At 41.8% G+C, this 27,987-nt stretch overlaps 1 protein-coding gene across 1 annotated transcript; it reads left to right on the forward strand.

Annotated features, from left to right (window-relative positions):
• On the forward strand, window positions 1-27,983 carry rock1 (Rho-associated, coiled-coil containing protein kinase 1). The gene is made up of 33 exons (XM_061084677.1): window positions 1-887; window positions 10,079-10,160; window positions 12,214-12,314; window positions 12,491-12,628; window positions 12,763-12,938; window positions 14,163-14,247; window positions 14,414-14,558; window positions 15,096-15,234; window positions 15,408-15,499; window positions 16,328-16,487; window positions 16,623-16,692; window positions 16,799-16,887; window positions 17,090-17,138; window positions 17,331-17,466; window positions 17,756-17,847; window positions 17,947-18,193; window positions 18,770-18,876; window positions 19,002-19,152; window positions 19,830-19,990; window positions 20,114-20,298; window positions 20,936-21,005; window positions 21,102-21,205; window positions 21,348-21,513; window positions 21,632-21,725; window positions 21,981-22,069; window positions 22,156-22,347; window positions 22,435-22,600; window positions 24,160-24,230; window positions 24,328-24,416; window positions 24,557-24,635; window positions 24,787-25,048; window positions 25,477-25,684; window positions 26,423-27,983. The coding sequence occupies exons 1-33, from the start codon at window positions 783-785 to the stop codon at window positions 26,424-26,426; spliced, it is 4,104 nt and encodes a 1,367-aa protein (XP_060940660.1). The 5' UTR covers window positions 1-782; the 3' UTR covers window positions 26,427-27,983.
• Window positions 27,984-27,987: the final 4 nt, after the last annotated feature.

Genomic DNA, 27,987 nt, shown 5'->3' on the forward strand with positions numbered 1-27,987 from the left:
CAGGAAGGCGGACATGTTGGTCGGGCTGTGGGAGAAAATCGGGCACCGTCTGCTGTTTTTTTTTTCTCTTCTCCGAAACAAATCAGAACCTGACCTGTGAGTGTTGGACCTGAGGGACCGAGCAGCTCGGAGGGGGAACCAGCCGACCACCGGGAACAGCGCCCGGGCAGCAGCGGGGGGAACAGCCGTCTAAACGCCGCTACGAGCCCTCGGTTACACCGATCGAAATTTTGGAAGAAGCAGAAGTTTTTTCCCCCGCAGCACTTCTACTTGTGAGCTGTCAGATTGGTTCGTGTGCAGCGGCCTGGCTCCGGGATGGGAACCGGCCCGGACTGACACAGCTCCTCGGAGGGGGGGCCGGACTAACTTTTTAACTGGCTTTTGTTCGGATGCAGCAACATTTGAAGCTCTGATCCCCGGTGGCATCCTGCGGAGGCTGACTAATCTGCCCTTCATCGTTTTTGCTTCTGAAGTTGTTTTGTCGCTCGTACCGGGGGTGTGGGAGGGTTTTTTGGTGGAGGAAAAACCCTCTTTTCGACGCCCAACATGTGGCTTTTGTATATTCAGCGCAACCTCCAGCGTTTCATCGTGTGTGCGAGCTCCGGGAGAACAATGTGTTTTCTGTGAAGCGGCGGAGCGAAGTTCACCCGAAGAAAAGGAACATTTGGCTAGCTAGCTACCGCTGGCTGCTAAAGCTAACGCTAGCTAGCCAGCCCTCTGCCTCGCCACCGGGCTGTGTTTGTTCGTGAGCACCCCCCCTAGAAAACAGACCGGGACTCAGGATGACAGCCAAAAAATCCCCCGGGGACAGTATGGAGGCTCGATTCGAGAAAATCGATGCCATGTTGAAGGACCCCAAGTCGGAAATAAACACGGATTGTCTTCTGGTAAGTTTGTTGCTTGCTAGCCGGCTAGGTAGCTAGCGAGGCAGCCATTCGGGGTCAGTCTACTCCTTGGAGCAGAGATTCTTTTTTCCGAGACCAACAAGTCGTTGTCACTGAAGACGTGTGTAAGACTCCCACAGGCCATTTTGGCTCACATGCTTAACTCCAGCTTCATGTATGTGTATAACATGTGAGGGTATGAGAACAGAACACAAGCATCACTTTGAAAAAAACTAATTTTCCATACAGTCAGATCCACTCACAGCCATAAACAATGAAACTGTAATTGCCAGCAATGGGCTTGTTATTCAACAACACTCATGTGCTGTCACTCCTTGAGAACCTGGCTGCACTTCAGGAGATTAACACATGTAGAAGCAGTGGTAACTGAATATGAAGGACAGATGGCAACCGTGCATCCCTTCTTCACACTGACACACACAGACACACACACACACACACACACACACACTTTGGTTCAGTCCAGGTAAAACAAATCGTGCCATGAAGTCTGATCAACTTCTGCCACTGATGAGGGCTTGTGTCGTCACTGATGTGGCTTTGCAGAAATAAGGAAGTGGGTGGTTAGGTGTGTTATTATGTCTACATTTTCTTATTGAAGCCTCATTTAAAACTAAAGGGCTGCCATGCCAGCCTGTTGTAGCCTGTACCCCCCCACCCACCCCAGCTGCATCAGTATACACCTGTTGGCTGGAGTCTGCTTCCTGTCTACAGACGGAAGAACTCACAAGTGACTCTCCTGTCTGAGGGAGGAGGGCTGCTCCTGCCACGTGCTAAACCCCCACAGCAACACCTTCATGGGTTTTATTTTACGCGGCGGTGGCGGCAATCCCAGGAACTGACTCACTGTGGAGTGGACGCCGAGGGGAATGTTGTTGTTGTGTCAAGTGTTTGTTGATATCATGAGCCTCTCAGCTTGGGCGACACTGCCACTGAGTGTTTTCTCAAGGATCGGGCTCCAAGTGACTCATCAGAGCGGTGGCTTGCTGATGTATTGGGTGATTAAGCCAAAAGGATGGATGGATAGGAAGTTATCTTTGGCATTTACATTTTACGTTTGCAGGTATGACTCAGTTTTCACCTGAGTTTCAATGCTCAAACACGGAAGGGATGTGATCTGTGTGTACAGTAGTTTCACTGTAATTGCTGGGTGTTGTGCACATAAGGTCATACTCCCTCAATTATTAATTCCTCTATCTTAACTGTATGGTATGGGACATGGTAGCAGGCAAAGGGATATTGGGATAGCAGTCTGTTTTGGGAAGGGGGCTTACCCTAAAACCCCACCCACCCACCCACCCAATGTGGAGTGTTTGTGTTTAGCTTCCTGGAGATAGCTGGCTTTTGAAAAGCAAAACTTGCTTAGTCTCCGTGACCTCCCATTCTGTTGCAGAAAAAGGTCCAATTAAACTCACCTAAAAGTGCACACGTTCTGCATTTTTAATGGCAAAAAGCTGTGGGGACTGTTCCTGTTGGCAGCCACACACACAAGGGTGTTGTTCCTCTCCCCCACCCCCCAACCCCCTCTCTGCAATCTCCCCCTGATCAATGAATGGAGGCCTTTTGCTGAGGCGCTCTCTGCCACCATGCAACCCCACCCACAGCTTAATAAAATTCCATGCTAATCAAATAACCTCTTGTCTTTGACCGGCCTGGAGTTCCATGTGTGTCCCAAAGCCATTCTGCACGTCTGGGGAGAGTTGAGAGCAGGCAGGCATCTCTGAGGTAGCTGGGTGTGGGCTCTGCTCTCTACCCATAAACCAAAATTATGTGGACTGAAGACTCATGTTTCTGAAGGCTATGAATCAGGACATTTAACTCATAAAGCAGCCAGCATGCTTGGCTATGAGTAATAGGTTCCATCAGAATGCACAATACAACCCTTTTACTGGCCATGTTTCTGTACCTGGGTCCCGAGCTGCCGATGCTTTGTGTCCTAAGTAAGGCACTGTTAGGGTTTACACTTTTTCCCACAGAACCCCGGCCTGTGTTGTGTGCCGGCGACACATGGCCTGCACCTTACCACTCAGCTGTGAGCTGGCCTATCGAGCACCGTATTCCAGCCCTGTCGCCCTTATCTGCACCCAGAGAATAAATCCTGCTGGTGGAGAAGAGTGCCTTATCTGGATGGGCTGCCCCTTCTCCAATCATTGGGCTCCAGACAGGCTTCTAAGAGCCAATCTGAACAGACAGAATTCCTGACATTGTGATGTGAATGCTCACTGACATAAAGGGACTGAGCGTTGCCCATGTATGTCTTACTGTTGGCAGCCGTCAGTAACCACCATCAAATAATTCTACCCATTGATGTGTCTGGAGTGAGCATGGTGGAAATGGTGCGCCGGCGAAAACACAGAACAGAATTTCCTGTTTGCGTTTTGCACTTGATCCTAATGTGGCACAGTCTGTTTATCATTTGGTAAATTAGCATGTTTGAGTTGATATGTTTGAACTTGTTTTGCAAGGGCTTTGCCTCCTATTTGAAAAAATATAAAGGCTTCCTGGCACAGTCTTTGTTCTTACTTTGACACTTGGGGTACATTAGTCTCTCTGGGTTTTGATCCCTCTTTCATCTGCTATTTGGACTCCGAATCTGTAATAAGGGTAATTACAGGAAACTGCAAGGCCAGTAAACCACATTTGTAGACAGTGATTGACTGTGTGAATGCTGCATTTACATGTTAGGGTGTGTAGTCTTATTATTGCTGAAATTGCAAAAAAGGCAAAATTAGTTATTACAGTTTCAAAGTTGTGAGTGGAAACAACTGTGCTATTAATGCATGTTTTGTAGGTCAACACATGCCAGTCATTACCACTCAGATGAGATTTCATCACACGCTATCTGTGGTGATTGATTGAAGTTCATTGCAGTACATTACAGTGTTTATGTGTTGCTAACAAATTAATGGTGCTGAGTGCCATTAAAATACTGTTGCGGTTGCATTTTACAGTTACGGTTATAAGAAGCTAATTTAGCTCAATTTTCAAGAGTTTCGATATTCAAAGGAAACCATCATGTAGCAAAACCAGGGTCTATAAATGTGACTGACAGGAAGAAGGGCAGTCTTCAGTCACTACTGCCTCGAATTCAGCCTTCAGATTGATCAATTCCTTTTTGACTTGCATATATTCATATTCAGTGTGCTAACAGTCAGAGTACAATCAATCCTCCGTTGCCTTTGTTGAGTCCCTGCCCTTGTGTCAGTGACCTTTGCCTTTACTGGAAAAGCCTTACCTGCTAGGTGTTGTCTGCACTTTAACAGCTATAGTGTATATATCCCTCTGCTGGAGCGAGTTATCTCAGTCAGTCAGGAGTGTTGACACTGCATCATATTTTACATCATGCATGCAGTAGTTTTGATATATAACCTACGTAAGATTTAATAAAGTCATATCGTATAATCTCATGTAGACATATTTGGTCATTAAGTTACCATGAGATGTGAAATTATTATTCTTTGAAGGACCACACTGGTGGGTTTCTATGTTAAAACTTGTATAGTTGTGTACTGCATAGAACTTCTCTACCATAGTCGTGTGATCTTTTAATAAAGCATGCCATACAATTTTAGGTGGATTTACCTTCCAGGGAGTTATGTCACTGCAGTCCATTCATCTCCTCCTCTATTTGTTCTTAATGAAAAAGACCATGACCTAAATGCTACGTTAAGGATTAGCATAGGTAGTTATTCACTCCGCTTGTGCACAGAGACAAATTTATGATAACTGAGATAAATAACCTTTGTAATAAAGCCAGGGGACACTGACTTGAAAGCTCAGTGGAATCTTGGATGCACCCAACAGGCCTTTCTCACAGCTACATCCTGCAAGACTAAAGTTACTCTGAAAAGTGCATATTCATTGTGTTGGATCATCTTCCTCGAAATGGGTTACAAGCTATGTATAATCTGTAGTTAACTGTCTTAAATATGAAACTCCCCAAGCATCTTGAGAGGAAATGTTTGTAGTCGGCATGTAGTAATTCCCTTTTGTCCAAAAGGTTTGGGCCTGCCAGTCGTTAAACCTCTCTCCTCAGCTATTCAGCTTTGAGAACAACAATTGGCCGAGTCGTTTGTAGCTCTGCGTTCCTTCAACTGACTGATTATGTGCAGGAATGCAAACAAGAAAATGATCAAGTCTTTTTATAGCTGAATGCTTTTTTCTTTGATTCACCAATTGACCTTTCCAGTCTCCTGCCCTTTTTTGTCTCATTTCTTAAGGGCTACAATGCCAGTTAGATTTGTCCCAATTACAGTCGACTCTGCGACCCCTGTCCAGTAAAGATGGTAGAAGTGAACTGGAGTCGAAGTTTTAATAAGATGCTCATTTGCAGGGGTGAGCTCATAAATCGTGGGCAGCGCAGGCAAGACAGCAAGAGTTTTTTTTTTTTTTCTCTAAACTTGAGAAGCCAGAGCTCAGTCAGTGGAAACACGTGAGTGCTCTCCGCTGTTGAAATAACTCAATTATATCCTGACATGAAAGCGTTTGTGACAGTGGCTCTCACTCACTGGGACTCAATGGAATGCCCTTGTTTTGCCACCCCTGGGTTCACTGTCACTGCCGCTTATCCAGTGGAGTTGTTAGTTATGAAGTCCTTCTAGGTAAGTGGGATTTCCTGTCAGTAGATATTATGTAGCACAGCAGGAGTGTGCAAAAGGAGTCTGGACCGATTGCTTAGTTACAGATACACAAGTGAAACCATCACTGGTGGCTTCCAGAATGTACCACATAAATAAATTCCAGAGCACATGGACATGTATTCCTCCTAGATTTCTACTTGTACCTAAAGTCGTCCATGAAAGTTAGTAGCGAGGAAGCAATGTGGTATTTCTGCTTTGAATGGCTTCATTGGTTTGTATGATCACATTTGCAGCCTTCCATGGACCTGCCTCTATTTGCATGGTGAACCGAACGGCTGTCTGCGCATTTGCTCACATGTGGAAAGCATATTGTCTTGAAGAGGTGGCAGAAGAGGAAGTGAGAAGTGGGGCTCGACTCAGGCCAGTCCACATGCCGTGTGCTGGCATGCAGAAAGGGATGATGTGGCTGAGACTCCCATGGAAATTTTAACTCAGACCTTTTAATGTCTGGAAAAGAGCTTGTGTGTTGTGTGGATTTCTCTCCACTGAAGTTTAAAGAAATAATTGCCGTATGTAATGTCAACCACTGGCTTTGTGTGTGTTGTGTAACTATACATTAAAACAAAAAAATATTTACCACATTTCATTAACGGGGGCGATGAGATGTTTTTTCAGGTTATTATTTAGTAATCCCTGGGATGTGTCGCCCTCTGCTTGAAGCAGCATCAGCAGAAATAGGATAACATGGAGCCCAGCGAGCTCTGGTTTGTTTTCACAGCTATTTTTTTCCCCAAGACTGCCACATAATGAAACATAGCCTGTGGACTGCTACCGCCCAGTGCTTGTTGCAATGAGTGAATCATATGCACGGTTTTACTCCTTCTCTCGTAAGTTGTGAGACTACTGTGTGCGTTCCTTGCTTATGCTGACTCTTTAAATTTGATAGACTGTCATATGCTCTCGCCTCATTGACTCGAGGCAAATTTAAATTGGAAGAGGTTATCTCATTGCCCAGAGATTAGAGCCACATGCATTCAGATTTAGATCATTGGTGGTTTTCTGCACTATTATTGCATTTTTCCATTTTCTTCTGCATATTTTAATCATTGATGCATTTTTTTTCTACTGTTTGTGTGGAAAACAGACTCAGACAAACCCCTGAGCCATTGGAAATTTCAGAGCTGCAGTAGAAATACGCATTAAGGAACAGTTTCACCTCTGGAAATATATCTCAATTACTTGCTGAGGAAGAACTTTGCAAGTGTCAGTTACTGACATATTTGTTAGCGTAGCCTGGGGCTGAGAGTGGTTTGATAGCTAAACCCAAACAGCTGCAATGATCGTAAATCAGTCACCAGAGGTAATGTACGTCTTTTATTGAATATGATGATCCTGCTTCTGTGTGTGCATATAGTGATTTAAACAAAGCAGATGTACAAACAAATAAAGGACACTCTTGACAATGCAGATACATATGTGTGAGGCATTCAGGTACACGTTACAGTTGTCTGAATTCAGTGAGCAATAAATTGGCATTTTGCATGAATCGTGGTCAGGTATACGTGCTGGATTTGGCCAAGAGGGACTCTCGAACTTGATCATTTTATCAGGATTATTTTTGTATATTTTACCATCACAAACATTATAGACAGTGTCTCAATCAGAGGATAGTATCTGTATTTTTCACTCCTACCACCTCTGTATCGCTTAACACAAATGTCCCTGTTATTTTCACGTGACCCCTGTTTCTAAAAGGATAGACACTATACACCACAACAGAGATGCACTGTTACTACTTTAAATTACTGATATAGTCTTCTATTTCTTCTTTCTGTTAACTTCTTTTCTCAGCTATGTCCTATTTTATGCAACACTGTGTTTTTTTTAAACACCTGGCTGTTTTGTAACACTTGTGTTTCAGCATGCGTTCCTTCCGAGCATCTTTGTTTTTTCCTTCATTTGTTCTACATTTGGACGAGCCAGCCCCACATGCACCCGCTCTCCACTCCCCTCTCCTTTCCGTCAGTGTTAACCACTGGTACTGATTGAAAATAAGTCTCACTATGTGTGACTCTGTACTTGGGATAGTTTTTTTTACTCTCCCTTCCTTCACTTTTTGTTGAGAACTTGTTTGGCCACATACCTAAAATAGCTCTCTGACGTGTACAGTCCTGTTAAGGAATGTTGCTGTGGCTGTCCAGAGTTCTCTGCGGCAGGAAGTTATGCAAACGTGCATTGCTGAGCACAGAGCCTTGTGATTAGGGTCCTGAAGGACTCGGTTCTTCAGCGTTTTTTTTTCCAGTGCAGGCTGGCTGGATACTGTGTGGCCAACAAGGCCCCTTTTCTCTCCCTGCACATGGTCTGTCTTGTGTAAATGCTCCCTCCTGAAAGTCAATTTAAAGTTTTTTTTTTCTTGTTTTCTTTCAAGCTGAGCAGATGATGGCTCTCAGCTCAGCAATCCTCTTATTCATTTTCCAAATTCTGTCTACTTGAATGTCTACATCGCTCTTGTTGTCCCACCAGCTATTCTTCACCTCCAATTTTTTACTTTGTTCCCTCCCACCTGCCTTTCCCCCCTAGTTCCACCCATCCCGGAGGGCGTCTGCTTCTTTCATGTCTCATAGAGGGGGGGGGGTTGTATGGTCCTGACCTCTGCTGAGCAGGAGCAGCAGAGTTACTTAAGAGGATTCCTCGCCTCGTCTGAGCTGCTGATTCACCATGTGTCAGCATTGTTTTGCTCAGAGATGCAAAAGAAACACGAGATTATTTCATAGATCATTCACAGTACAGGACTGACAGGATTCCAATAATAGTGAGGCAACACATGACGGCTGATGTCAACAAATGAAATACATTTTTCTTATGTAATTTATGGGTAACTTGAGTCATTTGTTTGGTAACTCAGCCATAGCAGGAGTCTTGAAGAAATCTGTAGGCTACTTGAAACAGAGTCAGAAATGCACATTTTCAACACGTAGCTCACTCCCACTTGAATCCATAACAGTATTTTAAGTTCAAGTGTTTGTGTGCCTGTCTTGTTTCAGCCATTCTGGATTATGGAAGATTATATTAAATCCTTACGCTCCTGCCTAGCCTGAGGCAAGATAGCTTGTACTATGTATGTTTGTTTACAAGTCTTGAAATGCCAGTAATGTAACTGTCATATGGGTATTTATGCATTGGCCCTTTTTCAGTTTCATTCAACAACACCATCATCCTTAACCCTGTTCTTACAGTTCACAGAGGAGGTACTGGTCCAGTCATGAAAGGGATTCAAATGAGGGTCAGACATTGTCAAGACGGGAGTAGCTCCTGTAACTGCAGTGGGTGTTGCAGCTGTGTATTGTAAAGTCACACAGTTGAGCTCACTGTATGGTTATTCTAAGGCACCACCCCGATGCCTCAGTCATCAAAAGCTACTTAGTTTCACCAGCTGCTTTTATTAGAAACTTTGAGACCAGGGTGGGAAACGCAGCGTCTCGTCATCCAGCCAGAATGACTGGTGGGTGTTTATAATCTTCCAGGGACAGAAAAAAAAACTGGAGCACTAATGTGAAGCAACCTCCTTTTCACAGTGTCCATGCTTTCCTACTGGATTCTTGGGTTTGTAGTAGTGTTGCTGATGGAATGCAGCTCTCAGTATCTGACTCAAGCACTGAAAAATCGATTTTTCTCAGCATACATGTGCTTTATGAGCCAACTTTTGCTGCTTTCAGACATACTACGCATATTTTCCTGAATGTATCAAGAGAACACAAAAGTCATTCTCTTCAGTATTACCTCTCAACCCCCCTTGTACAATGTCTGAGTGAGCCCATGTGATAATATACAGCTGAGCAGGAACATTTCTTGAGAAGTGGGTGTGTTGATGACGTTTCTTACTCGTGACATGCAAAACAGCTAAAACAAAAGAACACAAATATTTCAGGATTAAAAAGAGGAGCCATACACATAAAGGACTCGCATGAAGGTGTCAACTTGATGACGATGAGATTGAAGAGCTTTGGTGATGAGGGCAGCTGGCAATGTGTTGTAAACACAAACTCTACGCAGTGGAATTTTATGTTACGTATTTCCTTCGTCTGACGAATGTTCTGACCCAAATCTTTGGACATATTCACGTCTTAAAATCTCTCTTCAGAGTGCAGATATGTATTTCTATTATTGTTATATAGTAGATGCTTAAGTTTTCTTGCAGAAACACAGAAGAGTGCTTCAGATATCCCTTCAGCTTATTTAAGCTTTTTTAAATGTTACCATACATAAATCTTAGTGCTGTCCATGTCAGATGTCATGCTAGACATAATTTGAAGCTCATTTCAATAAACAACAAGGTTTTGAAAAATCCTTCAGTAGATCTGTTATTACTCACTTAAAAACCTGGCATGCTTACATTAGGACTAAAATCGGTGTATTTGTAATAAGCTAAAACCCTCCTAGTCTTTAGTAATGTAATCCAGGCTGGAGTCCCACAGCTCCATTTGTTTGAAAGTCTACACTCAGAGCGGTTCTACAGGGCACTGTTCATTTTACATGAAGTGTGGGATGAAGCTGGAGCAGCTTTGTTTATTAACCTTTCTCCTCTCCCCTCAGGACGGCTTGGATGCACTGGTGTATGACCTTGACTTTCCTGCCCTGAGGAAAAACAAGAGCATTGACAACTTCTTGAATAGATGTAAGTAGCTCACATGCTTTCTCCTTACGTCCTGATCTCGCCGTGTCTTTCACTTTTTAACCATTTGTGTTTGCAGACCCCTGTTACATGTGGGTGTAAGGCTAGGCTCAGAGAAGAAGGCCGTTTTGGGTCACTGCCTCTCTGTAGGCTTGGACACAATAGGTGTCTGCTGCTTAGTGTCCCCAACAAAGGGGCTTTCATAAATGGCTGGTGACCCACATGGTGCCTATCGCTATGGCTTCTCTTTTTCAGTGTCCACAGACGGGGAAACCCCCATAACTATGTTTTAGACAAAACAAAACGTATGATTTGACGACAGAGTGAGGGAAATCTATCTTTACATCACAGATCTTTGAAATTGAAACATTCTCTGCATGTCTGAGGTTGCGGCAAAGAGCTAGTGTTTTATCTCGACGATGTATGGATTTGATTTCCCCAAATTCCACATAGAAAACTTGAATAAACTAAACTGCCATTATGACATTAATATGAATCTTTGGGAGTCGAAGTTGATACTGATATTTGGGAGTAAAAATGTCCAGTACAGATATATATCGACCCTGATGATAAAAAAAGTGATTGAGCCTTGATATTTTATATAAAACTTTAGAATTAAGAAAATGAACCTAAATCTTGTAAAATAAGAAAATCTGTAAATCTCATAAAATAGATACACATCATTTCTGCATTGTCATATAAAACAGAGATGCTAATATGTCTGTTTTGGCCAATTTTCATTGGCCAACCGATTGATCAGTTGGGCTCCAGTGTGCATAATAACGGCAGATACACATTCAATTTATGAACATGCCTTTTGTAAACATGTATTTATTTGCTATACAATCCAGATTGTAATATGATAATATCATTTTATTTGGATTTGATTTATTTTTACCTTGTTATAATCATTTTATTAGTTGCAGGATAAAACTAAACCCCAGAGAGCTGTATCTGAAATATAATCTCAAGCTCCTAAACCTTTGGGCAAAAACTGCCATTAGGCATCTCCTCAATTTTCTGGCTAGTGAACTTTTGTGTGTAGCACCCACGTGTGATAAATGCATTGATGGATATGGACTAATGGACTGGCTTGTCCTGTGAGACACTGGACCTCAGTTGCATGCACAGCCCGAGGGGCTCTTCCGTCTCAATTCTTTACTCCATACATGCTTTGCACCCTGAATGTATCAGCTGATTGCTCTACTGTATATCTGCTGCGACCTGCTAGAAATAATCCTCCTCCACCCCCCACACACACACTAATACATGTACATACAGTATGTTATCTGAAAAAGCAACATGAAATCCCATTTGTACCATTTGTAAACAAGGGTTGTGTGTCTTTTCGGTCCTCTGGCATGATTTCAGTAGGGATCACGATCCCGGGAACCTCTGCACACAGTGGAAATGACTCACTCTCCAATGTTCTTATCCTAATAGCACATGGCTCGCTTTTTATTTTTAGATCAATTGAACTTGGATGCCCCCGCACAACTCCCCTTTTCCATGTTTTCCTGTGCCAGTTATGACCCATGTGAATCGAAAAATTATCCCTCTCATCCAGCTATGACCAAATTTGGGTGAACACTGAATAGTGTCTCCCCTCAGGGAACCAACATTGTTCAATCAGGGAGAGGCCAACTCTCAGCAAGAAACAAACTTTGCTTGAGCGACATTTCTCAGCTGTGCAGAGGCTCGGTCAGCTTTTTCTGTTTGCCAGCCTACTGGAAGTTCTTATGAAAGTCATCCTCTGCCACATGTTAGCATGACACCCTAATGTTAGATAATGAAAACAGGGTGGCAGTGAGTGAGAGTGATATTGCATTTAACAGATAACCCATAAACACTGTTAAAATGTAAATAAGAACAATCTGCAAGTTCCCTCAGGCATATTATGCTGTATCAACTGGATGTCATTGATTATTGTGAACTATAGCTGTGGCCGCGATGCTTCAGTGCACAAGACGTCTTTTAGAGGTCACAGCGTTGTTCCCTACATAAATTCAATTTTCTTTAACATCTGCCTTTGCTTGTTTTTTCTGCCATTTGTCAGATAAGGAAACTATAAGTAAAATCCGTGATCTACGCATGAAAGCTGTAGACTATGAGGTGGTTAAAGTTATTGGGAGAGGTGCGTTTGGAGAGGTGCAATTGGTAAGTAAGCCATATTTTGAATTTGGTTGTTTGTCAAATAACACTGCATCTATGGACTTCTAATGCACTTAATATATTTAAATTTCTGAAAAACAATATATTTCTTATTCTCTGCTCACCTTAAGTTTGTGAGAATATCTTGAGCAACACTGACTTGATTTGCGTTCTTTTCTTAGGTAAGACACAAAGCCACATGCAAAGTATACGCCATGAAGCTGCTCAGCAAGTTTGAGATGATCAAGAGATCGGATTCTGCTTTCTTCTGGGAGGAGAGGGACATCATGGCGTTCGCCAGCAGCGGATGGGTGGTGCAGGTAGGATTTGTTATTTTATGTGATGCAGCACACACACACACATTAATCCAGTTCCATGTGAGTTTACAGTTAAATGCTCGTTTGAGGTATGAATTGTTTTTCTCTAATAATATCTTCTTTTTTTTATTCCACAGCTCTTTTTTGCTTTCCAAGATGATCGCTACCTCTACATGGTTATGGAGTACATGCCCGGTGGCGATTTGGTTAACTTGATGAGCAACTATGACGTCCCCGAGAAGTGGGCCCGCTTTTACACAGCGGAGGTGGTGCTGGCTCTCGATGGAATCCACTCGATGGGATTTATTCACAGGTAATAATTCAACTTCTCCTTATCTGCAAGTGTGTCCTGCAGGATGTTTGTTTTTATACCTGGGTGGTGCACACATGTACGCCAGGAGTTCAGCTGAATATCAAAGAATTTGAGAGAGTTTGCGAGTCTACCTTTCTCTTGCCCCATGAAGCCGCTGAAAAATATATATATTCGAAAACTTCTGCCTATTTGTTGGCTAGTTCTTTAAATTGGCTGCAATCAATGTGATAAATTTCTACTAGAGCAGATGTGCTTTACCTCTGTCAGGCAATTCTTCAGTTTTTATTGTCTGTTTGGAACAGCTCCTGAAACCTTGTCCAAAGCAAATGTCTGGGATCATTTATCTGTTTTGGTCCTTGACAACTGTGAGATATGCAGTAGGATGTGGGTTTGGTGTTAACTTATTTAAAAACAGGAAGTAGTCCAGGGACAAAGACTTTAGCATTTATGCTAGCAGGTGGTGTACTGACTATTGTTCTCTACATTATAGCTTTTGTATGATACATTACTACTTTTCAAAACGGAGAATCCATCGACTTGAGCTATTTTTCTCAGAATTTGATTAACTAAAACAAAAAGGAAACACTTCTCCATTTGAATCTCAAACCAGTCGTAGGCTTTAAAATGAGTTGTAGTTCCTGTAAATGTTGATTTCTTTCAATAATGATTTTTAAGATTGAAATGGTCTATTAGAGTTGTTTCTGTTCAGCTTAGTTCCATGATGCTGACTCTAGATCTTTAATATCTCTGACCTGCTAGGGGAATAAATCTCTCTGCACTGGATGACGCCACTTTATTTCAATATACAACAGGGATACAATATTTTATTCCTTTTTTATTAAATGGTTACTAATATTATTCTTCACACTGAGTTCTTTGCACAGCTGCAGCGGTGGAAAACTCACACCGTGACAGATGTATTAAATAGTTCTCTGCTGTTTTCCCATTAGCTTGCCGAAAGTTGTTGCGAAAAGAAATTTCACAAAGACATAAATTCCCCTCGCTCAATTCCCAGCTCCTTTCATACCTCATTACATGTGACCTATCGCTGCAGTGTAGCACCTTCGCACAGTCATGATTTGGAGAGCTGCGTTTGTTTAATGGTTCCCTCAAGTCATTCTTAACTGCACACATACAAACCTGCATAGTACTTCAGTTTTCTTGTGATATGCTTGAGTTTGATGTATTTATATTCGTTCATCACTTTATTTTTTGCCTCTGCAGGGACGTGAAGCCTGATAACATGTTGCTGGACAAAGCAGGCCACTTGAAACTGGCGGACTTTGGGACCTGCATGAAAATGAACAAGGTATCACTATCAGTTTCCCTCACATTACATTGACGAAATATATTTAAAGTCCATGAATTCAAGTCATTATGATTAGGTTGCTTATCATTCATATTTTTCCTCTTTTTGAATGATTACATTGAGGGACTTGTATAAAGATCGTTTTGAATTTCTCTTCTTTCCTCAGGATGGAATGGTACGATGTGACACAGCAGTGGGAACTCCAGACTACATTTCCCCCGAGGTACTGAAATCCCAAGGAGGAGATGGATACTACGGCAGAGAGTGCGACTGGTGGTCGGTGGGAGTGTTCCTGTACGAAATGCTAGTTGGTAAGTATTTCCCGAAAAATGCAACGATTTGCGGTTATTAGAGCTCCACTGATGTATCGTTTGATATGAGCCTTCCTCAATCATATCAGTATCGCTGTTGATGTTTGATGATATGCAGTGATATGCAAAGTTTTATTTTATAAAATTAACAATTTGCCGAAAAGTTTACTAAGTCAGGAAAAAAAACATTTTCTAAATTAAAGTTCAATACATTTGGTTGTATTCGTTTTCTTTTTAGTTATTTTAGTAAAGTTAATGGTTAAATTGTAAAATATCAAGCCTCATTACATTTCTTTGTCATAAGGGTTTGATAACAACATCTTAAGAAGTATTGCCAAATTTTTTTAAACATAGATAGCGTTAGTGGAAATCATTTAACCCTTATAATCATGCTCAAGCTGTAGTTGTTATACCAATCATACATCTTACCCACAATATGAAGATTTGGTCTTTATAAATGATAAGTTTGTGCTTTATTGAATTTCCTGTAGAAACATCAGTAACCACTGGCTCTTGTTTATCTCATGCTGTGCACAGGCGACACACCATTCTATGCCGACTCACTGGTCGGGACCTACAGCAAAATTATGAACCACAAGAATGCCCTGACCTTCCCTGAAGTCAGCGACATCTCCAACGATGCCAAGAATCTCATCTGCGCTTTCCTGACTGACAGGTCAGAGAACCACAAAACCAGAAATGGATCATGAAGAGGGTCCTTATCTGTAAACCCTCTGTGGTCAAGTGTTTTCTGGTGTAGAGGAGTGTCTGTTGAAAGAATCTTGAAAGAAATATTCATACTACGATAGAAGCTGCTCCTTTTTCAATTTGTCCTCTTAACCCCTTTAGGGAAGTCCGGCTTGGCCGTAACGGTGTAGATGAGATCAAGAGGCATCCCTTCTTCAAGAATGACCAATGGACATGGGAGAACATCAGAGAGAGTAAGTTCCTTTTCACTGCTGAGATGACAGATTAATTTCACACCTTCCATTTCAGTTTGCAGTCTGCTCTTTGTTATTGCAACTGTGTAGCCAGCGACCATGTTTTCCATTTGACCTACTGCAGACAGTTGCAGGAAATTCTTGTAGACGAGCCATTCATTCAGCATCCTATCCAAGACTAAACGTGATTCCTGGCAGTGCAGCATTTTTGGGGCCAACAAAAGGGGAAGTAGCTCAATGCAAATGTTAATGCGCTGGGATTGACACTGGAGCAGAGAGAGAGAGATTAGAAATGCAGGGCTAAATCCAGTAGCAGGAGTCGGTCCTTCGGTGGCTTTATATTTAATACTCTACTAGGCTGAAGTCAGCACTTTGGTGTTCGCCCTCCTCCTGTTGTTCCACTGGCTGATCAGCTCTGCAAGCTGGCTGCCTTGCTTTGTTTTAAAGAGAGTTTCAAAAGAAATCTGTGATCCAATATAACTCACTGGATTCTGTCTTTCATTTCTGCCAGGTATGACCCTGAAAATAAAGCAAATATAATAAAAAGAGATGTGTGTTGGTGTGAGAGGAAAAAAAAGAAAACAAAAGCATTTAATGGCCTAATGTGACAATATAAGTTTAAATCTATGATTTTTAAAAGGTTGAGACTGATACATTTTGATAGTTAATTGATCTGATTTATATTATCGTCTCATTCTACTGCTGTTCTCACTCATTTGAGCCCTTTGACTTATGGACTGCGTCTTCACCACATAGTAACATGATGAAATGCGATGGCCCTTTTTACTGCATCATCATGAACCTACCATTTCCTTGTGCCACGTGCAGCGGCTGCTCCAGTGGTGCCTGAACTGAGCAGTGACGTTGACACCAGTAACTTTGATGACATTGAGGAGGATAGAGGAGAGGAGGAGACCTTTCCAATACCAAAGGCCTTTGTGGGCAACCAGCTCCCCTTTGTAGGCTTCACCTACTACAGCAATCAGCAGTAAGTCTGCCCCACTGCACTCTGTGTTCATGATTACGATACTTTTTAAATTTTTGTAGAAATAGTGTCAGTTTTAGGTTTTTACTTTGACAAAGAGTTTTAGTTTGATACCCATAAAAAGTGTTATTTTTTCAGCCTTTTGCGCGGCACCGCCACAAAGACCGGTGATAAACGTAGCAGCTCCACAAAGGAAGAGAAGGCGCATGTGAGTAGAAGACCACAATTTTTTTTTTTAAATAAATCTCAAAATACAGAAAATCTGCCAATTTTCCATCCCATCTCATGCATTCAAATGACATGTTTCTGTTTAGCTGGAAAACCTGCAGAAACGGATCTACCATCTGGAGGAGCAGCTCCACAGTGAGATGCAGCTGAAGGATGAGCTGGAGCAGAAGTGCAGGTATGAAACGTGTCATTTAATCATACACAAAAAACGCTGCTGATTACATAAACAAACAGCATATTCCCGGAGACAAGTTAAAACCAGACTTCTGCACGCAGCTATGTACATTATTTAAGTTCCATGTAACCTCTACAGTCTGTGGTGTGTGTGAAGAGACATTACATGTATTTAAATTTTTGTCTAACTCTGCTCTTCTTAGGACATCGAACACCAAGATCGAGAAGATCATGAAAGAACTGGATGAAGAGGTTAATTTGACACCATTTCTCTTTATGTCTTGATTATAATGTCATGACATTGGTTGCTTTACAGTTATATACATATCAAGTTTTTACGTTTTAGTAATGAAATTAAGTTGAATACGTTACAAATCAGAGGCCGGATTGAGGAGTGGTTTGTTCCTCTCATATGACAACTGCTCTGTCGTTTCTTCACCACAGGCAAACCAGAGGAAGAGTTCAGAGGCCGGCATTTCTCTGCTGGAGAAGGACAAGATCATGCTGCAGCACAGATTCACAGAGTACCAAAGAAAAGCTGACCAGGACGCAGAGAAGAGACGCAATTTGGAGAATGAGGGTAAAGATAATGAGGTGCCGCTGATTGATGATTCAGACACTTTGCAATTAAAGTGTAATTGCAGAGTGAAGCAGTGGTTCAGTCCATTTGATGTGGCCAAGATATTTGCCCCACATGGGTTATTGGGTATCCTGATGTGATTAGATTTCCCATTGACTTGCTACAGAAGTTAGCACTAAGTGGGATAACAGACTATAAACTGTTAGAATTGAAGACGTGATAATCTGTCACATAATATCAGGGATTTGTTGCTTTCCCTGTCTTATTAATTTCCTGTGTTTTTGAATAGTATCAACTTTGAAGGAGCAGCTCGAAGATATGAGGAAGATCAGCCAGAACTCGCAGGCCTCGAATGACAAGATCGCCCAGTTGCAGAGTCAGGTACAGCACACACTGAGACACACACACACAGACACACACACCATGGAGTAGGGGAGCACAAAACTTTATTTCCTCTGACTCTTTGTATTTGATTTGCAGCTGGAGGAGGCCAACGACCTGCTGCGTGCGGAGTCTGACACGGCGGCGAGGCTGAGGAAGAGCCACACCGAGGTGGCAAAGTCGATGAGCCAGCTGGAGAGTTTGAACCGTGATCTGCAGGAGAGGAGCCGCTCAGGGGACGGAGAGAAGGCGCAGCTGGAGAAGGAGCTCATGCTTCTTCAGAGCACGCTGGACTCTGAGAGGAGGAACTACAGCCAGGGGTCTGAGGAGATCAGGGAGCTGCAAGGTGACATATTGACACACAAAGGATGGCACTGACATATGTGATCTTAACATGTCAAAAACATTGGCTAAAAAACTAACAGTTGTAGGGTTTTATATTGTGAAATTTGATTTAATGTTGGTCACAACAGAGGGAAAGTGTAAAACCCAGACTCACTGAAAAAAGAGATGTATCAACCTTCAGGAAAAATGTTTTAAACCATTTCAGGCTTGTTCCAAATCACTCTTATAACCTCACCCTAATTCAGACATTTGAGAAAGCTGCACAAATTCCGTATATTGAAAATAAACCAGATTTCAATCTCCAGCGCTTGTCAGACAAGCACTGACAACACACGCCGCAGCCGAACCCATCTCTGATTTATCTGTCGGCCATTTAGCTTCTAAAGGGAAACAAGAGTTTGATAATACTATAATATAGAAAAGATCTAAGTATAATGGAGTAATTTTCCTTTATCAAACAGAATGTGAATTAAGTATGAGACACCTTTGAAATATCTGAATAGCTGGTTAAAACAAATAGATGCTCATATAGTGAAGACCATGATTCTGATTGTTTGTCTTTATCTTTCATTCAAAGCGAGGATGGCAGGACTGCAAGAGGATAACAGAAACTTGAAGCTCAGCGTCTCTAAAGTGGAGACAGAACGTAAACAGGCCCAAGAGAGGAGCAATAACCTGGAGAAGGTATACTTTACTACACGACTACACTAAAAGCATTAGTATTTATGCATTGTATAAACATGCTTCTACCCTGTACACTTGGTGTGCTGCCTTTGCTTCATGTTGTTTGCCTGGTTCTCGCCCTGCAGGAGAAGAACAACCTGGAGATCGAACTGAACTATAAACTCAAGACCTTGCAGCAGCGTCTGGAGCAGGAGCAGACTGAGCACCGGGTGACGCGAGCTCAGCTCACTGACAAATATGAGTCTATCGAAGAAGCCAAATCAGCTGCCATGAATGGTATGCCAGTCCGATGTCAGAGCATGCCCTACTCGCTGTTTTTACAACATGCTTTTTTCTCTACCATCCTGTTTTATCTTCTATCTCTTTTTTATTTTACTTTCCACCTTTCAGTTTATTCGACTTCTTCCTCACACCATCAGCCTCTTCCTGCCTTGTTTTTCTTTCCTGCACTTGCATCAGATTCCCCTCCAGGGGCGGTAGAGGTGCGAGGAATTCAAGTAGTCAGTCAGCATGTCAGGACACTGCCTCATTGCATATTAATGCTGGACTCTTTTTGACAATATAATGATGATCTGTCCAGGTGATTTCTTACTTTCCACTTAATGTTTGATGGAATCCAGGAGTCTTTGTCTGTGTACAGATTTCATCAGTAAATCTGGAATTATTTGAATGTTAAAACCAGGTTCTTTTGAAACAGAGCCCGGAATACACATGGTGGAAAAAAACCAAGTGAATTTTCTTTTTTACAAATTGTCACATAGTGTTCTTGCCCTTTCTTGTTCTTCGTTGTCAGATCTGTTACATATTAGAAAGATGCATTTTTGGGGCTGAATTCAGGTTTACCAAGTGTAGAGAGCATTGAAATGTTCATACGAGGTGTTAAATTTGCGTGATATTCTTTCAGCTGACAGCAGGAAAGAGTTGACTCTTTGTTTTTCATTTTGCTTCTCTAGCTGTCCAGGTGAAGATGTCTGAGGAGAATGGATCGAGAATGAGAGCTGAGAGCCGGGTAGTGGAGGTGGAGAAGCAGTGCTCAATGCTTGAGTTTGACCTTAAGCAGTCTGTGCAGAAGATGGAGCAGCTGATGAAGCAAAAGGAAAGGCTGGAAGATGATGTGAGTAATCCTTCTCAAACTAACAGTCCTTTTCTAATATTCAGTTAGATCAAATAAAGATGTGTGATTTGTGAAGCTTTGGTTTGCATGTGATATCTTACCTCTGTTTTGTTGTTTCTCCAGGTGAAGAATCTGCGGATGCAGGTAGAGCAGGAGTCGAGCAAACGTGTCCAAGCTCAGAACGAGTGGAAGAGCCGCATGCAGGATGTGGATCGCCTCAGGGTTTCAGAGAAGCAGCTCAAACAGGAGATCAACTCGGCCCTAGAGAGCAAACGCTCGCTGGAGTTCCAGCTGGCACAGTTGACCAAGTGAGTGATTTTGAATTAAATAGATCAAACAAATTCTAGTTAGATTCAATTAATTCGTATGGTCCCATTAAATACTGCACTTTATTGGCCATCCACTACTTACATCACTCAAGACAATGTCTTATGTGCATACAATAGACTAATACCTCATGTTGTGTTTTCTTGGAAAATAGGAACATTTGAAGCAGTTGTGCTTCTTAATTTTTACTCTCAAACAAACTAACAGTATCTGCAGCCAGGAATTATTACGCTTTGTTATCGTTGCACTGCCCAGTAATGCTCTTTGGAAGTCAAGGTGTAAATTGCCCTACAATTGCGTGTTATTTTCAAATAAGTGCTATTATTCCAGCTTAGGGGGTGACTATGCCAAAGCTGGTCTGTGACTGCGTTTACACCGCAGGATTAAGGTTTTTGAGTCCACTCCGTTGCTAATCCCCTGGCGAGCACAGCAGCCAGTGCTGCTTGTTGTGCTGCTTGTTGCATTTACTACAGAGGCTGACTTAGTAGCCAGCTCTGTTTGCCCGGATAAGAGTCTTGTTTTGGAAGTGGTCCTATTTATGAGTGTGTCAAATTAGCCAGAAACATGGATTTAATGAAGAAAAGAAAATTATGCACCTCCATGTTTTTGTTGATACAGACAATACAGAGGCAACGAGGGACAGATGAGGGAACTTCAGGACCAGCTGGAGGCCGAACAGTATTTTTCTGTGAGTATAAAACCCCACATCTGCCCTTTTCAGATATGAAACCTACACTTATTCAGTGTGAAATCCATGTTCTTATTTATCTCTGTCCTCTTTCAGACGCTTTACAAAACTCAGGTCAAGGAACTCAAAGAGGAGATTGAAGAAAGGAACCGGCAGGTACAAGACGCTCACAAAAAGGTGCAGGATCTGTGTGGTGAAAGGTAAGAAACTGAATTCTAAAGAATTAATTCCAGTATCCCAATATTGATTATTGACCAGCTAATGTGTTAATGTCGTGTTTTGTTCATGTATAATATCTCCTGTTTTATTTAACAAAATAAATCTCTCTTATCTTGCACAAAGGGACTCCCTGTCTGCCCAGCTAGATCTGACCGTGACCAAGGCCGAGTCAGAGCAGCTTGCCCGGGCTCTGCAGGAGGAACAGTACTTCGAGCTCAGTCAGGAGAACAAGAAGGCGTTGACCAGACATAAACAGGAGATTGTGGAAAAGGAGGGAACCATAACACGGGTGAGCGAAACCTAAAGTAGTTTATCGTCCCCCTTCACCATGACAACAATATTCTGTTCTTTGAGGTCAGATGAAATATTAATATATTTTTTTTTTCTACTTTCATGTTTCTGCGCAGCTTGAGGAATCCAATAAAACTCTGACCAAAGATGTGGAGCACCTCAGCAAAGAGAAGACTGATTTGAATGAGAAGCTTAGTACTCAGGAAGAAGGTACTTTCCCTTTGATACACAGAACACACACAGAAAATGTTTAATTCACCAATTAAAAATTATATTTTGTACTTAGTGGTTAAATGCCACTGTCTGAATTTTCATGATGTTTGCGTATTGAATTAGAGGGAATTGTTCAGAGATATTTCCTGACAAGTACTAGAATTTGATGTTAAAGAAGCAGTGGGAGCCCAGTGATTACCTTTTACGTCTTCCTGCCATGTTGTACTTGGCTGACTCCCTTTTCCTTCACAGAGTATGCAGCCCAGAAGGAGGAGATTACAATTACAATCAGGGCTAACTATGAGAAGGTGCTCAACACAGAGCGCACACTGAAGATTCAGGTAAAGATGAACCGTCTCACTCAGACGGGGAACACTGCTAACGCAAGTGGAGAATGGTGGCTGATATATCTACTTGAATCCATCAGGCGGTAAACAAGCTGGCAGAGATCCTGAATCGCAAGGACATGAAGCTGGACCAGAAGAAAAAGGGCAGTACTGCCGACCTGCGGAAGAAGGAGAAAGAGCACCGCAAACTCCAGGCGGAGCTTAGCCAGGAGAAGGACAAGTTCAACCACATGGCCATCAAGTATCAGAAGGAGTTGAGCGAGATGCAGGCGGTAAGTGAACATCTCAGGTTGCTGGTGGCTCCTGTCGGTTCTTTTTACATTCTTTACAACCCAAATATCTTCATCTCGCACCAACAGCAACTTGTAGAAGAATCTACGTATCGCAACGAGCTCCAGATGCAGTTGGACAGCAAGGAGAGCGATATCGAGCAGCTGAGGGAGAAACTGAACGACCTGCAACTGCGCATGGAAAACTCCAGTGTCACCAGTTTGCAAACAGATGAGACGGACAGCAACATCGCAGGTAAGGTCACAGCTCAGGCAAACTGCTTCTGGTATTAACACCAAAGACACAGGATTCCCCTTAATGTAGAAATAATTCATATTATTTTTTGTTTATTTTTAAAATATCGTACTTCATATGCCAGTTATATAGTCTGGTAAACTTTTATTTTGTTAGATCTTGATGTATTGAGTCTTGGTCAATGCAGGTTGTACTATATGCAAACAGGATAAAAGACAAACAAATCTTTAAGATGCTTCCTTTCGGTAAATATTCGCATTTTGAAAGCTGAGATGATCATAGATTTATTCAAGCCCAGCCGGTCTTCTTACTGCCATATGCACAAAACCCATGAGGGTAATTCCATCTTTTCCTAAAACAAAATCTAACTGAATATGAACGTATCTTGTTCTAGGTCTATTTTCATGTTTTGCTGCTGCTCTCTGTGGTTAAACAATTCTCTCTTTATTCCCCTCATGTCCAGTTGGTTCTCCTTGCTCTTCTTATCTTTGTAACTTCTATTCCTTTCCCTCTGTGAGTAACTGAGTGGACGAGCTCCGTTTGCCTGGCCTGTGCTGCAGCTGTCGTGTGTTCGTCTTTCTTTTTTGCCCCTGACTTTCCTTAGTTCTCTCTTTTTACCAGAGGTGACAGAAGCATCTCTGATCGGGGGGGGGGGATTCATGAAACACTTTTGAAAGAAGTCTTACAGAGTGACTCATAAATGATATTTAGAAGCTGCCGAAGCATTCTGATCCACCAAATTTATCCACTAACATTGACAGGATGTTAAATGACAAATGCTGGCGGTGAATTGGCTTCATGACAACTTCCGCCCTAACAGTGAAGTAACCACAGCAGATGAGCGGTTGCTGACTCCACCCTGTGTGAAGTTTAAAGCACATCACTCTCAGCGCCTTTCAAAACGTGTCTTGAAACTGAAAGTGTTTTTTTTTAATTCACGGCACTGTGTGCTTCAAACACTTAACACTCTTATTGTTTTTATATATCTGTCGGCATGTTCACCCGGAAGCGCTGCTCGTTTAGGAGAGCTCCCTCACAGCCTCACATTTAGCAGACAAGCCCCTGTTAGTTCACTGCTCCTGTTTAGCTTGTGTTGTTCCAGCTGCATGCATTTGGAAATTATAATTTAACACCAAATAATCTGTTTGTTTCTTTTGAAGGAGTGAGTGATCAAGCTTATCTGAAGATAATTGGCACAAATTCCTGCTGCTAAACTATTATAACACTTTTAACATGATTATGTTCGTATATAAGATTTCCCATGCTCTGTTAACATGCTGCAAGAAGTTGGATCTATGTCTAATATTCTCTAATATTTCCCTCCAGCATGGGGAGTGTGTAGTAGCAGCATCTAAATTCCTTTCTTGTCACCTACTCCAGTGCATTTTCCTTAACGCTGGCAGAACTCCATCAGGGATTCGCCTGGTGTTATGCAACAATTACTTTTGTCTACTTTTTTCCCTCCCCAGTTGAGTTTGGATTGAATCACTGCTTGGCCAGTGTTTTTTAATCACATTGCATTGATTTCTAACTGTTTCTACATCTGGGCTGCTTTTCAGAATCCAGACTGGAGGGTTGGCTGTCCATTCCTAATCGTGCTAATATCAAAAGATACGGATGGAAGAAACAGGTATATTGTGTTGATTTGACAGTTCATGTGTTATGTTATGTTGCTCTCGCCTTGGGCAATCTCAACCTTTTATTTTAATGTGCTTTAACCTTTGCAGTATGTGGTGGTGAGCAGTAAGAAGATTCTGTTCTACAATGACGAGCAGGATAAGGAGTTGTCCAACCCTTCGATGGTACTAGATATAGAGTAAGTATTTTTTGTTCCTGTCCTTGTCATATGCGTACCTCAACAAAACAAAGGTAATGTTTCACGGCCTGTCCTTACAGGTCAGAAGTTCTGACAGATTTTCTTATGTGTAATTGCTAATTATGTGTGTTCTTGTGCAGTAAACTATTTCATGTGAGACCAGTCACTCAAGGAGACGTGTACCGGGCTGAGACCGAAGAGATTCCAAGGATATTCCAGGTACGAGGCTCTTTCCTGTGCTGGTGTCGTCTCTCTGTCGTTTCTCTTTCCGCTACTAAATCTGATGTCCAATTTTCTTTCCGCTCAGCCTCAGAAAGGCATATTTAAAGTCCGGGTTTCTGACGAGCTGTCCTTTTTCTCTTGTCTGCAGATTCTGTATGCCAACGAGGGGGAGTGCAGGAAGGACGCGGAAATGGAGGCGGTCCCTCAGGGCGACAAGACCAACTGTTTCCCACACAAAGGTCACGAGTTCATCCCTACGCTATATCACTTCCCTTCAAACTGTGAGGCCTGCTCCAAGCCGCTGTGGCACGTCTTCAAGCCGCCTCCGGCCCTGGAGTGTCGCCGCTGCCACGTCAAGTGCCACAAGGACCATCTCGACAAAAAGGAGGATGTTATTGCTCCTTGCAAAGGTAAACAGCCGGCACTCTTGTCATTGAATATTAATGTTTAAGATTTCCTGCCGCTTTCAACATTGCTTAAATAATAGTTTTAAAATGTAAGATGTATGAATTATGCATTTATCTTCCACCTGTTGGGCATAAAATTAAGGCAGTTAGTTTGAGAAAGATGTTTTTTAAATTCAATTTAACTTAAACATGAATCCAACAAATTGTCAATAAGATCTTATATAATTCAATATATCCTGATAGGACATTTATAATTTGACCGTTTTTTGTTGCACAAATGAAAAAAATATATATACTGGTTCTTTTAATGTTTTAAACTAAAGATTGGACCAAAAAAAACACTGAAATGTATCAGTTTTGTTTGTTAGAGCTTTGATGTCATATCCGTGCTTTGACGTGTCTCCTCCACGTCACCTCCCCCCCCTCTACAGTAAACTACGATGTGACCTCTGCCCGGGACATGCTCCTGCTCGCCCTGACACAAGACGAGCAGAAGAAATGGATTGGTCACCTGGGAAAGAAGATTCCCAAGACCCCGCCATCTACTTTTTCAAGAGCCTCTCCTCGTTCCATGTCCACTCGCTCCGGACCAAACCAGTCCTTCCGCAGGAACCCTAAAAGCAATACAGGAAAGCTGAGGTAACTTGACAATTTCTGTGCTTTTGAACTGTCTCTAATTATATTTTCCCTCTGGTTACATATAAATATGTTTTTTTTTCAGTCTCTGTGTTCAAATAGCTGTAGCTAACTGCATGACCTACATACAAGCACTGTTATATTGGCCGTAGAGTGAGGGTGTGCTGAGGTCAGACATCTTATTCCGTCTGGAGGGCTGCGATGTGGTCGAGTCAGTCACATGACCTGCTGTTTGTCTCCTGTGTTGTAGCAGAGCGCAGTCCAGCCTCCAAGCAGCAGACACAACATCCAGCACTTGTTGACAGGAACTTCTTCAGAAAGTGTTGATCTTTTTTTTTCTTTTTTTTTACGACTTTTGTCTCCAGCATTAAACTTGTCTATTTATTAATTGTGTTGCCGGGTGCTTCTAACACGAGACACTTCCTGATTGGTTGGTTGGTTGGTTGGTTGACTCCTGGGTCCTTTCCAGGTGACACTGTGGATTCTTGTTTTTCTAATTGGCACTAATGTGTTGTTGGGTTCAGTAACTAACTATTTAGACTTACTGTACAATTCTGGTCAGAATGATCCACATTAAGGATTTTTTTAAAAACCTGTCGAACATGAAGCAAAGGTGTTAACGGTGTAGCTGTGTCTGTAAACGAGCTTTCCTGCTGTGTGGACTCAGATTGGGTTACTAACCGACTTTGAGATGTTTCTTTCTTCCTTTCACTGGACACCTGTCTCTATTCTTTCTTTCAGCTAACCATCTGAACCGTTCCTCATCCTCAAAAACGGAGAAACCTGTATTACGTAGAAAATTCATTAGAATGAAAAAAAGTATAAAAATAAAAAAAAACACAGCGCTGGAGAATTGCAACACATGTCAGTCAGACACAAGGCATCGTGGACATACAGAGGCCTTTCTTCAAGAGAAAACCCACCATCCAACTCAGCAAACTTGCAGCTCTCCATTCCTACCAGAAGATGGCACACTTGTCTGGAACTAAACGTGGACTGTGCAGCGATTTAGAGACGGACTCATGTCATTGGAGCCATTCTGTGTTTCATATCATATGACAGTTCTGATGGAAACCGGAAGGTAAACTGGGGGTTTTGCTGGGACTCCTGTGGTTGTGTGTTTGGTTTAAGGTACTGTCATACAGGGATTTCAGATCTGCAGTGAGAGGTTTGTGTCTCAGGGGTGGAAAATAAATATCTTATTTTGTGTAATTTCTTTCCCCACCTGACGGATACTCGAGCTAAATGCAAGCATACATCTGTTTTCAGCTTCAAGAAAAAAGAAATGAAAAGAAAAATGACCGATGCCTTCATCTAACGTCTCTGGCCCTTTTGCCTTTATTCTTATCACTCTGCGAGTCACTTATCAGGTTTGGGAGGGAGTATTGGGACACAAGTATTAGATGTTTTGAGTATTGAGTGAGGAGCATGCAAGATCATCATTTAAATCTATGCATTATTTTTATTATAATTATTTTTATTGCTCCAAGCCATAAGGAATATTCCATTGTAATGGCATATAGGAGTCCTGAAACTTAATTGATTTTTTTTGTTTATTTGGTACATTGTAATATTTTTTTTCCATTTTTTTTTTTTTTTTTTTTGTAATGTATTGCCTTACATTGATTCATAGATAAATGGTTCAAAAGGAAAACATTAAGTTAACAAATGTAAAACTGCACTGTTTGAATTGTAAATTATTTGTAGAAGACTAAACAGGTGTAGCATTTGGCCCACCTAGTGCCTTAACGTTTGGATATTGATTTTACTGCCATATCTGTTTGTTTGTTCATTTTCTTTCTCCAAAAACAAGACAAATCTTAACTCTTCCACCATCTGTTTTTTTAAGAAATCGCCACACATTTGTGGTTTTATCAGAATTCACTTTCTCTGGTTTAAGTATATGATATATATATATATATTAGATTACCTCTTTATGGACACACTGCAATAGAGCTAGTGTGTCAAAACGAAGTCCCCAAGACTGGGTTCATATCACATGACAAATTTTGGGATGGTGTACTCAAAGCGATTCTACCTGTGTCAATGATCGTCCTTGTTACAATTACAAGTTGTGTGTCTAACACGGTAATGTCCCGTTAATGCAGACCCCCACAGTGTATATAATAAGAGACATGAGGATTATGGAATACCTCCGCAATCTTTTCATCTGTAACGTTTTGTTCAGTTAAAAAAAAAAAAGCACTGGAACTATGATCTACTCTTGTCTTGGATAATTTGCATGGTTAATTGCATTGGAGTCCGCACTGATGGATATGTCAATAAACATATCTTTATCATTCATT

The sequence above is a fragment of the Limanda limanda genome, chromosome 13 (genome assembly GCF_963576545.1).
Source record: "Limanda limanda chromosome 13, fLimLim1.1, whole genome shotgun sequence".
NCBI lineage: Eukaryota > Metazoa > Chordata > Actinopteri > Pleuronectiformes > Pleuronectidae > Limanda > Limanda limanda.